General features: G+C 39.1%; 1 protein-coding gene across 1 annotated transcript; it reads left to right on the top strand.

Moving 5' to 3' along the window:
• Window positions 1-7,001: 7,001 nt before the first annotated feature.
• Window positions 7,002-10,536, top strand: irx5a (iroquois homeobox 5a). The gene is made up of 3 exons (XM_088333202.1): window positions 7,002-7,347; window positions 7,459-7,900; window positions 9,251-10,536. Exons 1-3 carry the CDS (start codon window positions 7,048-7,050, stop codon window positions 9,895-9,897), a joined length of 1,389 nt encoding a protein of 462 aa, XP_088189328.1. The 5' UTR covers window positions 7,002-7,047; the 3' UTR covers window positions 9,898-10,536.
• The last annotated feature ends 2,829 nt before the right edge of the window (window positions 10,537-13,365 follow it).

Raw genomic sequence — 13,365 nt, 5'->3', positions numbered from 1 at the left:
AATTCTGAATGCCTCTGGGCAGACTTTTGAACCTGGAACAATAGTTGAAATGTGATTGGTAAATGCTTAAAGATAAAAGCACCCATCCAGAAGCAGAAAAAACAGCGTGAAAGCAATGAAATGAACCTGAAAAGAAATTTGAATTACTTGATTATTGATGGACAGAATATAATCAAATCACATGATTTTGATATTTTTAGGCCAGTAAGGAAGGACTTGCAGGCCTTGACAGCCCATCACTGCCATCCCTCCATACATCCATCCATCATTTCATCCGTCCATCCATCCATCCATCCATCAATCCACATAATTGCTTTCCATTCAAATAGAATAGATGAGGTTTTGACCAAAATGGAATACGAAGGCTTCCCCAGCCTTGTTTTTGTTGACTGTAGTACTGTAGAGGGTATGCGGGCTTCACGTGATCCAACGGCGTGGTATCATTTACGAGAACCCCCCCCTCCCCACTCCACCGGCATGCCCGCCCTCTACTTAAAGACAGCTCTGCATTACAAGCCTATTAAAAGCTACTTTTAATTATGCCTTCCCAGCTCTCGTGGGATGAACTTCCTTGGTGTGGCATGCGTGCACTTAGGAGTGGCACCGTTTTCGGTCCAATTAAAGGCCATGTTGACAGATTAAGGCTGCTTCTGGTTTCTCTGCTCCAATAACACATTTAGAAGAGATGATGAGCAGGAAGGTTTTGTGCACTGTGAGTTCCTGTGGAGGGAGAGGAAGAGCGGATGAACCTTGAGGGATTAATGTGTTTACATTACCTGGGTTGTGATCTATCGCCAACCTCGTCAGATTTGATTACGCCTCGCATGCATTTGCAGGCCGAGCCACACAGTGTTCATCCATGTCATGATTATATTTGTGGTTGTTAGCATCAAGCTAGTTGTTTTGATTTGAACAAACCTGCTGCTTCACCATGACTAGGGCATAACACATTTAAGGCGGTTGTTGTAGCATTTGGTAATAAAGCCAGGTTTTGTTACATCAATTGTTCTTCCTTTTTAGCCAATTTTGCAAAAAAAAAATAAAAAAAAATACACAAACTACATCATGGTTTGGTAATGAATAAAAATATGTTGATGTGCACGGCGGCGCAGTGGTTAGCGCGTGTGCGGCACAGTTCTGAGATCGTGGGAACCTCCTGAGTGGGTTCAAATCCAGCTCCCGGCCTTACTGTGCGGAGTTTGTATGTTCTCCCCGTGCTTGCGTGGGTTTCCTCCGGGCACTCCGGTTTCCTCCCACATTCCAAAAACATACATTTCAGGTGAATTGGCCGGTCCAAATTGTCCCTAGGTGTGACTGAGCGAGTGAGTTGTCTGTCCCCGTGTGCCCTGCGATTAGCTGGCAACCAGTCCAGGGTGTCCCCTGCCCACTGCCCGATGATTGCTGGGATGGGCTCCAGCATCCCCGCGACCCTACTGAGGATAAGCGGTGCAGCTGATGAGATGAGATGAGATGTTGATGTTTATACTATTCCCACAGACATTTTGCCTATCAAAGCTGAGCAACATGTTTGTTGTAGTTTATAACAATGATTTCAGAAAATTTAATGAAAAGGCCTTTATCATTGAATCATGATCTTATCACATACATGTAAAAATATGATAAAAAACTGTGTTTAAAAAATAAAGGGTTGCTAATTTCCCTTTTTAACACGTGAACAAGAGATGCTTGTTGATCATGTTTTGGGCCTTTATTAATAATATTATTAACAGTACTGTTATTGGAATACATCCACCATTTAATAATTGAATATATAGATACATAAACAAACACTATTTCATTGAAACATAATCAATAACGTTAGATAGAAAATAATATAAATGTGTAGTGTAATAACAACAACAAAAACAATATGTATACTAGTCTTCATCAAGTGTGTGTCATTTTATGTAGATTTATGAGACACCTTTTCTGCATGTCTGCAACTTTTTGGTAGCACCTTATACAATTCAGAAGAGGTGATGCTGAAATTAACTATTCATTTATAAAGGTATTAATAAGTATGCGCTACCTCCGGCTTGCTAGACAGAGCTTTTAATTATCTTCCCATTGATGTTACCTTACAAATACTGTACTTTGACCTCATGTTAGCTGTTTTAAAGTCATTGACACATTCAGTGCCAGTGATGGCTGTAGACGTCAAACCGTTATTTCGCATTTAGGTAGGCTTGTAGTAAATCTGCTTAAAGCGATGACAAAACTAAATATGTGCTAACAAGTGAACATATAGATAAAGGCTTAAGAGTAAAATCCCGTCAGTTTTTGCAGTACTAATAAGCTAAACGTCATGAAAGAATTGTATGCATGACCTCCGGCTTGTAAGATAGTGATCCCTTAATTGTTTTGCTATGAGTGTTTTAGCTACGTGACTGAATTTTAGCTGTTTTAAAATCATTGGAGTCAACAGATTCAGTGCCAGCAACGGCTATTGATGTAAAACCGCCAATTTTCTATTAAGGTAGGCTCAGATAACGTGCTTGGCGAATACTTCTTAAAAACAATGAGTATCATTTGACCAGTAGAAGTTGTTGGATCGTGTAGTTCAACCAAAAACAAGTGCTACAAAGCACAATGTAGAATACGAAATACGGAGACACAAACACTATTGTCTTTTCATTATTCCCCCAACCTCTTACAAGGGTTTTGTTATTCGGGGTAACCGTGGCAGGAAGATGGTGGACAATTATGTCAGCTTCCTCTTTATGTCAAATAAATAGAAATTTCTCCATATTTGAGTATTTTAAATTCACATTCGTATGATTGCTTTTTTTTTCAAACAATAATGTTTTTTTTTATTAATGAAGTTTTCATTCATCTCTGGGAGGCGCTAAATAATACACAGCGTGCCTAGACCATTGTTTATATTTTTTAGTGATTATCATTACTTTAATTTTGCCTCCCGGGGAACCAGTCTACTGAATATGCCATAAACACCGTACTTTATGCTTTGCTGAGCCACCTGGAGAAATGATGAGCGATGTCAGGATGCTCTTTTTAGACTTTTTTTTGCTCATTTTTTTTATTATATGAAATTTTGTTTTACCACTAGGAGGCAGTAAATAATATACAGTCTGCTTTAAAGTGTGAATATGACTTTTGTTTATTGCCACCCAGGAATTCCATTCAGACTGTTTTCTTTTGCTTCTAATGTTTATCTCCCTCCTTCCATACTTGGGGCGACAAATGTTCATTTCCCATTGCCCCCAATAAACTTTTGAAACCTGGTCGTGTGTCCGCGTTTGGGTACAACCCGCAAACCTTAACAGAAATTGCTAAATGTTTTGTTTTTGTTTGTTAATGACTATAGTCTGAACCCGACACAGACTATACAATCGCGCTCTTTTGACAATTCACTGTATTTTTTCCTCAGGAGGACGCCCAGCAAAATCTCAAAGTCCCGACTGCAAAGCTCCCATTCGAGCATCATTATAACCAATCAATATTCATTTACTCACCCCGCCTATTGACTCCCTACTGAAATAATATTACAGGTCATTTGTCACGTCACCAGGCAAGGACAATTAGATCCTTTATCGCACCTCTCCAAAAAGTGGATATTGAGTACGTCTGGATAACACCCAAGTGTAAATAAGTATTTTCTTCATCAAACACCATAGGCGGGGAGAGGAAAAATCAATAGCTGCTTCCTGTGATCCATCTCCAGCAAATCAATCATGCTGTGCTGAGCAGGCCAAGAAGGAGGAGGACGGCGGCGGTTCGCAATCTCTGGCCGATACCCGCTCATTTCGGAGCCGCTTCACATAATGGGGTCATCATTTCATCACTTAGTGTATCCAGCAGACTGCCGCTCAGCCCGTCGGGATGGGCGGGGCCTTCGGATGAGCCCCATACGTCTTCATCCGGGTCGGTGGTGGGGGGAAGGAGATCACAAAAGAGCAGTTTTTCATTGCAGATTGTGCCAAGTCGTCCTACTGTGCAGTGTGCATGCTTTATTGAGTCAACAACAGACCAATCCACCCAACACATATTTACTTTCACGTCTAGACTGATAGGAAAATTAGTTATTATGATATGTTTTCTTGTCTGGCAGTTAGGTGGGTTTCATTTAGGGAATCTGCATAAGGCCACAAAGAAAGAAAAAACATATTAAGGCAGTAAAAAGTGTACTAAACACACTCTCAAAAAGTACAATAAAAACTATTTCCACTCACATTTACTACTATAAAAGTTAAGCAATGTAGACTTTAAAATGTGTAGTTTTTATATACCAACATATAACTGCATTTGTAACTATGTTCCTTTTTGGAATTTTTATTCAAAAGGTCTATATTAATACTTTGTATATTAGTATAATATAGGTCTAAATATGATAAATATAATAAAGATGCCAGTTACATTGTTTATATGTTTTTTGTACAATTTTCATTACTATCAATACAAGCAGTGTTTTGGAATGAATAAATAAATAAATAAGTGAAAAAAAATAAATAAATACATAAACATTTTAACCATCATTTATTTAATACTTCAAATAACAATAACAACAAAAATTATAAGAATTGTAATGCACACAATTATGATTTGACTTGTATGTATAAAAGAGCATATGTTTGTTGTTATGCAACATTTTTAAATTAGAATATATAATGAAAATATTACCAGATTAAAAAAAAACATACAAAAAGATTTACCCTTAAATAATAAATCGTTTCAATTGAAATGAATATGATTAAAATGGAAAATAAAGCTAAAATTAGTATTAATTCGAGTCATTTTGGACCCCTGCCCAAAGCAAAAGGTGATGTGGAGGGTGAGGAGGGTTACGGGCAATGTTTTGAATACCAATTGACTTCCAAGTTTCTAAAAAAGCCCTCAGCTAATACATCAAAGAAAAATAATGGCGTCAACTAATCGGTTTAGGACGAAATCCCATGAATACTTGAAATATTTTCTTGGGTAGCGCTTTACATTCATTTGTTTAAGAATATAAAAAATAACGAAGCAAACAGAAAGACATACTCACCCGTTTTTACAGTTGCATGCTTTCAAAATGCATACATTAATGAATACAATAAAAAAACGATGCCATTCCAATGATCATCCTGACCATAAACTTCCGGTTCTGTTTTTCCCTCCCGACCTCCTCCCACCACTATTTCCTTCATTTCCCTTCTCCCACTCCTCTTCACTCCCGTGTCATCGCTCCTTTTCTCTTCTCCTTTTTTTCGCACTGGGGTTTGTTTTCTTTTTTTCACCCCTCCTCACCAAACCACGCGCTCACACGCTCCTTAGCAGCGCCTACAGCGATCCCTTTCGGCTTAAGTGGGACTTGAACCAGACGCCAAAAATACTCTGCTTTCAGGAAGAATGGGGCTGTGTCACCATGAATGTTAGAATTAAATTAGCTCAAATATATTACGTAAATAATTATTTATATACTTTTTGTCATTGCCGTATCCTAAAAATAAGAAAAAAAAACTACAAATTGAACTCTACTGTGGCCAGAATAGAATTAACTAGTGAAAGTGTAATAAAAAAATAAATAAACATACATTACGCGTGGGCTATATGACAACATTGAAACATATCTTGAACATAAAAAACAATAGAAGTAAGTGATATACACGATTTGAATTCGAGTGTGTGCAAAAATTAAACTATTCTAACGCGCAGAAAATAAATAAGAGTGGATATATAACGCAAATTCAGTGTAAAACCCGTACCCGAGTATATCCATAAGAACGCTATTTAAATGAACCAGTATCCATCAGGTCACACACTCTTGCATTTACTTTTACTACCATGCACGCACGTGCGGGGCACTCACACACGCACACCGTTTATGTATTCCTATTATAGTTGAGACATTCCACTGACAAGCATTCCATCGCAGCGTACCCTAATTTCAACCATCAAAATGTATTAACTAACGCTATTCTTAACCCTAACCTAACTCTAAAAAGGTGGTTTAGCCTCTCTAGGAACACTATCATGTGCCTTGAATAACTATTAGTACCCAAAATGATGGTAACAATCTTAAAAGGAGACCCAATGCGACCAACTCAGTACACGTGCGCGCACACATCCACGCAAAAACGCACGCATGCACGCACACACGCACGCACGCGAACATTTAAATACGCTAACACGCACTTTTACCTGCACTTGCAACTGTGGCGCTGTCATATAACAGGACATTTAAAGTAAAACAATACAACAACCACAAAAAAATCCAACTGGGCGCACACGAGGTCATTTGGTTTTATGCACACAAAAAGTTAATAAACACACAAAAAGAGAGGAAAAAAAATCATTATAATAAATCCTGGCTCTCGATCTATCTTGAAAGCAGTCACGGGAAAGGGGAGAGGAAAAGAAGTTGACAGGAGTGTCGGGATTGCCATCCAAAATAAACCGGCGCGTTGTTCTACTTGGTGGAGGGAGCGCGTGAAGACCCATTAATATATATGTATAACTGAGACAAATGAAGGAATGTTAGTTAACGTGAGAGGTTCGGAGATAGGGAGGGAGATAGAGAGAATGGGAGAGAGAATTAAAGAGAGAGAAAAAAAGAGAGATAATGGAAGAGTGAGAGGGAGAGAAAAGAGACTGAGAGAGAGAGAGAATGAGAGGGAGAGAGCGGGTGAGGGAGGGAGGTAGAGCTTCACTTCGCAAAGACTACACCCCTCAGTAGAAGGAGGGAGGAGGTGAAGGAGAAGGAGGAGCGTGCGGTGCGCCCAAGCAAGCTCCTCAATATCCAACTTAGCATCTTGGCATACGCGACCAGATGTCCCCCCGTGAAAAGTCTCTTTGACGCACGGGAGTCGAACCAAGAGGACCGACAACAACTTTCATAAAAAAAGAGAGGGGAAGAAACCGGAGAAAAACAAGTATTTTAAAATAGGTTTTGGGGAGAGGAGGAGGCAGCAGGTCTCCACACACGGCTATTTCTATGAAAGGCTAAGGAGGGGGTGCAAAACAACAAGGGGGTGGGAGAGTAGGGTGGGAAGGGGGGAGGAAAAATAGCAGAAAAAGTGGAGGGGAGAGTGCGTTGAAGTTGCCGCAGCTATGGCGTACCCTCAGGGCTACTTGTACCAGCCGTCCGCCTCCTTGGCCCTCTACTCGTGCCCGGCAGCTTACGGCACCAGCGTCATCTCGGGACCCAGGACGGAAGAGCTGGGCAGGTCCTCGTCCGGGTCCGCTTTCGCGCCCTATGCCGGATCCACCACCACCGGTGCTGCAGCCGCCGCAGCCGCTGCTGCAGCCGCGGCCGCCTTTAGTGGAGCGTCGCCCGGATACAACTCGCACCATTTGCCGTACGCCGCAGACGCAGCGGCGGCAGCCGCGGCTACTTTTACCTCGTATGTGGTGAGTACTTACTTTTTAATTATCTTTAATAAATATACATTTTCAATATTTCATTTATTTTAACTTCTCCTTCAGCACTTTAAATAACACGAAATTCGAATCCCTCCTCAGAGTTCCCCCTACGACCACTCATCAGGCATGGCTGGTTCCATCGGGTACCACCCGTACGCAGCTCCCCTGGGTTCGTATCCGTACGGCGACCCGGCCTACCGCAAAAACGCAACGCGCGATGCCACCGCCACGCTCAAGGCCTGGCTGAACGAGCACCGCAAAAACCCTTACCCCACCAAGGGTGAGAAGATCATGCTGGCCATCATCACCAAGATGACCCTTACCCAGGTGTCCACCTGGTTCGCCAACGCTCGCCGGAGGCTCAAGAAGGAGAACAAAATGACGTGGACGCCGAGAAACCGCAGTGAGGACGAGGAAGAAGACGAGAACATCGACCTAGAGAAAAACGACGACGACGACGTCGTTAATAGTAATCAGAACGGCGGGGAGAACTTTAAAACTGGAGTGGAGAAGATTCAAGATTCTTCGGATACTGAAGCAGGTTAGTGGGGAAAGTTAGAAAGGAGGAGGTAAAGGGGGGTGTTTATTGCATGCACTCTAGTAAAAATAATCTATAATTAGTCAAAAATGGAACGGATGAATTCGATCCAACTTTTTAAGGGTAAATATAAAAATATAATATTCTTTTTTCTCTCGAGAAAGTAAGCCAGTTTTACATTAGGCAAGGGCGTACGTTTGGTCTAAGGTTGGAGGGGATATTGCAGATTTTTAAGCGATCACAAAATATTGGCGGGGATAAAACAATGACTGCTCAATATTTGTGAGAATATTGCGCATTTTTAAAAATAATTGCATAATATTAGTGGGGACAAAACAATATTTCCTACATATTGGTGTGGACAGGTCCTCTTCGTTTATAAAAAAATATATCTATTGGGTCCTTTGACACAATTTTCACAATCACAAATATTGCTCGTTTATTTTGTACAAAACAACTCAATTTCCCGAGGGACTTTTAATTGTATTTCAACATCCAAATTCTGTGGTGGTTTTGTACAAAATTACCCGCAATTTTTGGATTTCTTTTTAACAAAACAGCACAAGTGCGTGTGTGTGATTATACTGGATACTTTAAACACATATACCCTATTTTCGTTATTACAAATGGACCAAGTGCACGGTGTATTTCATAAAACCCAAGGGAATTTGGTTAATTTAACATAATTGATCAATTGGTTAAAGGGACACTGAGTATTATTTAGTGCCTCCTAGTGGTCAAAAATTGCATTCGCTAAAGCAAAAACTTGTTTTATTAAGGAAGCAAAAAAACAAATGAACTATTCTAAAACCATGCAACTTTAAACTACTCATAGGTCTTGATATTTGTATTTTTTAACATAACATGCGGACATAATTGCCCGCCATCTTGCTGCTATGGGCACCCAAAAAACTCAGTGAATGGCAGGGTAATAATAGGGGGCGTGGGAGTGGGGGAGTGTTTCGTTATGGTCACCTATAGTATTTGATAGTCCTTGTTTTCTTCTTTTTAGTTCTCATGTTCCCTATTTTCCTTTATCCTTCTTTTGTGAAGGGCGGGCAAAAAAAAGTAAATAAATAAAGTGTTTTGGTCATTTCGAGTCTTCATAGTTTGAATTCTTCATTGTACTTTTTAGCACTCTGTTTGGTTTCACAGCACGATGCAGCTAGCCACATTTAGAGGTAAAAAAAAACATTGCCCCTTTATTTTTGGTGCAACATTCATTGCTAGTTAATAGCAGGGAATTATTTACAATGAGATCATCTCTTTTGATAACAATCTGTCCTTGCGTGACTTAAAAAGAGTGCAAAATGCAAAAATTCGTTTGTAATAAATGTATATCCTAAACGACAGATGCCAAATTGCTGCACTCCGCGGATCGCCTCAAGGAGGATCCTCTGCACCCCAAGGACGCAGACACCCTCCTGAGCGACCCAGAGTCCAAAGAACCGGATGACCCTCAGGAGCGGACTACGGACTTGTTGGATTCTTCCTCCTCTTCTTCTTCCTCTTCCATTAAGCCCACCACGTCAGCTCCTTCATCGGACTCCCCCATCTTGCACGCGCCCACCTCCGTCATCCACTCCCCTCCTTCGGCCCCTAAACCCAAACTGTGGTCCCTGGCAGAAATCGCCACCTCCTCGGACCGCTGTAAAAGCGGGGTGGACGCGCAGGAGCGGTCGCAACAGTGCCCAGTGGTCGTGCAAGGACCTGCGGCATCGGGGTCGCCGTCACGCTCATCCCCAGTGGGGCTTTCGCGGCCGCTCTACTACGCTTCGCACTTCTACCCCGGTTACACGAACTACCACGGGGCCGCGTTCGGACACCTGCACGGATCTGGGCCGGGCGGCACCTCCTCGTCCACGGCTGCGCACTTCAATGGATTAAGCCAGACCGTGTTAAATCGAGCTGAGGCTTTGGTGAGGGTAAGGGGGCAAGCGCAGGTTGAGCTTTGTAAAGACCCCTCTTACGAACTCAAGAAAGGTATGTCAAACATTTAACGAGGAAAGGGAAGACGGACATGTTTTTAATTTATTTGCAGAAAAAAAAGGGAAAAAAATCCAACATCTCAACATTATACAGGGTGTTTAAACATTTTATATCCTTTGAGCTCGAAACATCATATAATGCACACGCTTAAAGCAAAATAACTTAAAGGCATCACTGTTAAATATAACTACGTTTATTATTCAAAATCTGAATGAGAAATTTAAAGGCATGTGGATTATTTTAACGATTTCACAAATGTCGAATGGGCGCACGAATTGAGACGCGGTATTCCAGCATATTTTGGAAACAGTCCCCAGCAGATTACTATGTTGTAGTTTTGTACACACAAATTAAGTTCTCATGAGTTAGTAAATGACACAAGATATATTTATTATTATAAAGAATAATATTCAAAGGATAAACCATGTTTTGAAATACCCTGTATATTCTCCTCCCAGTGGAAAACAATGTTTAGTTTCTCAGCGAGTGTAAAAGAGAATGGTCTTAACTTTGCAGCCGGAGTTATTTGTATGAAACATGTATATTTAATGTAGCATTTTTTGTATTTAAGAAAATGGACAACGCGCTATCTTTGAAGTAAATTATGGAGAGAAAAAAAAACATATATAAATATATTTGTGCAGCAGTTATTTTGTGGGTACGGATGTGTTTCTGTGAAACAAACAAAAAAACGACAAAAAGAGAGAACTTAGGTTTGATAGAACTACACTTAATCCACCCCTCACACAATTCCCTTTTCTTCCCATTCATAATAACCCATTTCAAGCCAATTTCTTGGCGTGTTTTACGCACTGCAATCAGGTGGTGGACCGATCTAATGAGCTCAATTTTTATGCCGAATTTAGACCTCATTACTGCCGAAAAAAAGGGGGAGTGCTCCTTCAATAAAAGAAAAAATGAAAAGAAAAAGAACAAAAATGAAGAAAAAGGTTGCGTTCACGGCATAGTGGCTCCATTAATGCAAGGCAAGGGATACTTGCTATTTTTAACGGCTGTTTGGACACAAAAGGAAGAGAGAGAGAGAGAGAGAGAGAGAGGAATAAATGAGTAGGTGGGTGCTCGTTTTTCCACGCGTGTCGTGGAAACTCTTCCAATTTCTGCAGGTAGGTGTCACACTTGCTCCTGATTTCTCAACAGGAAGGCCCCATCGCAGTTGTGGTTCTTTTGGTGCTGTTTACTGTGGGGCCTTACGATAATAATAATAATTGTCATTGAAGTAACAGGAATGAATGATTAATAAATTAATTAACTTTATTAACATTATACAAGTATAACACAATTAGCGGGGTCCTTGTTTCAGTGAAAATAAAACCGATTTAAAGGGTACATATTTGCAAAGGGACAATAAAAACAGTAAAAGACAATATGTGCAAATTCACATTGTGCTCTTGGACGCTGGAGGGGGAGTTCAGGTTGGTAATAGCTCTTGGGACAAATGTAGTTCTCATTCTGTTTGTTTTGCTTACTAATAATACAAAATATGAAAACAAATAATAATAATTGTATTTAACTATATATACGTATATGGGTGCAGATATTACTGACAGCCTACTGTAATTGAATGCAATTAAATTATAATGCTAGTATTGAAATTAAAACGTTTGTCTAAATTTGCCAAAACATTTGTCACAAACCGCAAATTATAAGAAAAAGCTTTTTCACCCATAATTATTTTTTGCCACAATGCTATCACTGATTCCACGTTTCCCCCAGCCCCTTCCATATTTTTGCCCTAATGTATTTTAAGGAATGTTCGATTATTGATTGTTGTGGACAGGATTCTGAAACAAAGATTGAAAAAAATTGCAGAAAAATAACACTTGAATATTATTCTGCCACCCCCCAAAAATGCATACACTACTCATAATCGTATTTTTAAAGAGTACAATTCATCAAATTCGTTTCGTTTATTGATGTGGTTTAGATAAGCTATTACATTTTGCAGGCCAAAAATCATCGACTGCGAGGCCTGAAGAGCAAGCCAACATTTCATTAGATTTCGTTAGGATAATAATACATATTCTAACAACACGATTATTATTATTATCATTAATCATCTGTATTTTATTAAAATACCCCCAGGCTTCTTGTGTGCCACAGATTACACGCATTGAGTGTGTGTGTGTGTGTGTGTGCGTGTGTTTGCGAATTCCCTGTGGATTTAACTTGCTCAACGTTACATGCTGCAATTTATGACCATTAATTTGATCGTTCTTATGCAATTATCATTTTTTATTATAGAGATGACAAATAATTTTCCGCTGAGGGTTGCAGGGGGTTATCTACCGCCCTCTGTGAGGTGTATAACGCGTCATTAGAAAAATGGCAGGAACATGTTCTAAATTCACGTTTTACAAATCAAAAGCGTCATATAAAAAACGAGTAATCCAGACTCCGTCTCCACTCAACGTCACCACAAAAAGGAATGATGAATGCTATTATTTGAATGATTATTTACTGTTATGACTGATTGAGTATACGAGCACAAACCAAAAAATACGAGCACAAATATGGTTTTATTTGAATATTTGCATTCTACCATATTTTTAAACATCACTTTTTGGACTACATTAAAACCAGCTCCTTTCTTTTTACCCCCAACAAATGTTATAGAAAAGAATCAAGCATATTGGACATTAATGGAAAAAAGCAAAATTCTGAAAATCGGTCCAGTCGGTTTTTGAACTTTGTTATTCTCTTTTGAAGGGGACATAATTATGAATATTTTCAAAATCCTGCAAAATTCTAGAAATGTACATATTTCAGGATCAGTTGCTTTTTTGCCGTTTCGATTTTATTGAGGTAATTATTAAGAGCGATCAAGACCTCAGAAAGAAGTACACGTGACACACCTTTTTAATTATTGTAAATATGTTTTAACTATTCAGATTCTTTTTATTTAATACTTCTTCTTATTTGTCTTGTTGTTATAATTTAATATATTAATGATTATAAAACTCATCGCTATGCCTATATCAAAAAAAAAATCGTCATTATTATTAATATCATCAATGTATTGACAGACGCCAATTAGCACTAGTGGCAATGTGTTTTTCCCTAAAGTTGCACACATTTTTCAAATAAATGTCGTTAAATACTTAATATTTTTAATATAATTAATATTCTTATTATTGACAAGATAATATGATAAGAGGATATATATATATATATATATATATATATATATATATATATATATATATATATATATATATATATATATATATATTGCAAAGATATGCCAACAAAGACTTTCTACTTTCATTATTATCCTAATAATAATAATTATTAACAAGATGATAGCAGACACCAAGTACTGTGAGTGGTCATGTATTTTTCTCCACGATACAACCGTTTTGCAAAGAGACTCCATCAAAGACTTTTTATCTTTAATATTATTATTTGCAAGATATTAAGACACACCAATTAGCATGGGGGACCATGCACTTTACCCCACG

Source organism: Urocampus carinirostris, chromosome 4 (genome assembly GCF_059441175.1).
Source record: "Urocampus carinirostris isolate Australia breed hairy pipefish chromosome 4, RoL_Ucar_1.0, whole genome shotgun sequence".
NCBI lineage: Eukaryota > Metazoa > Chordata > Actinopteri > Syngnathiformes > Syngnathidae > Urocampus > Urocampus carinirostris.
Note: the sequence above shows the minus strand (reverse complement) of the source record. Positions and strands in the feature narration are given on the sequence as shown.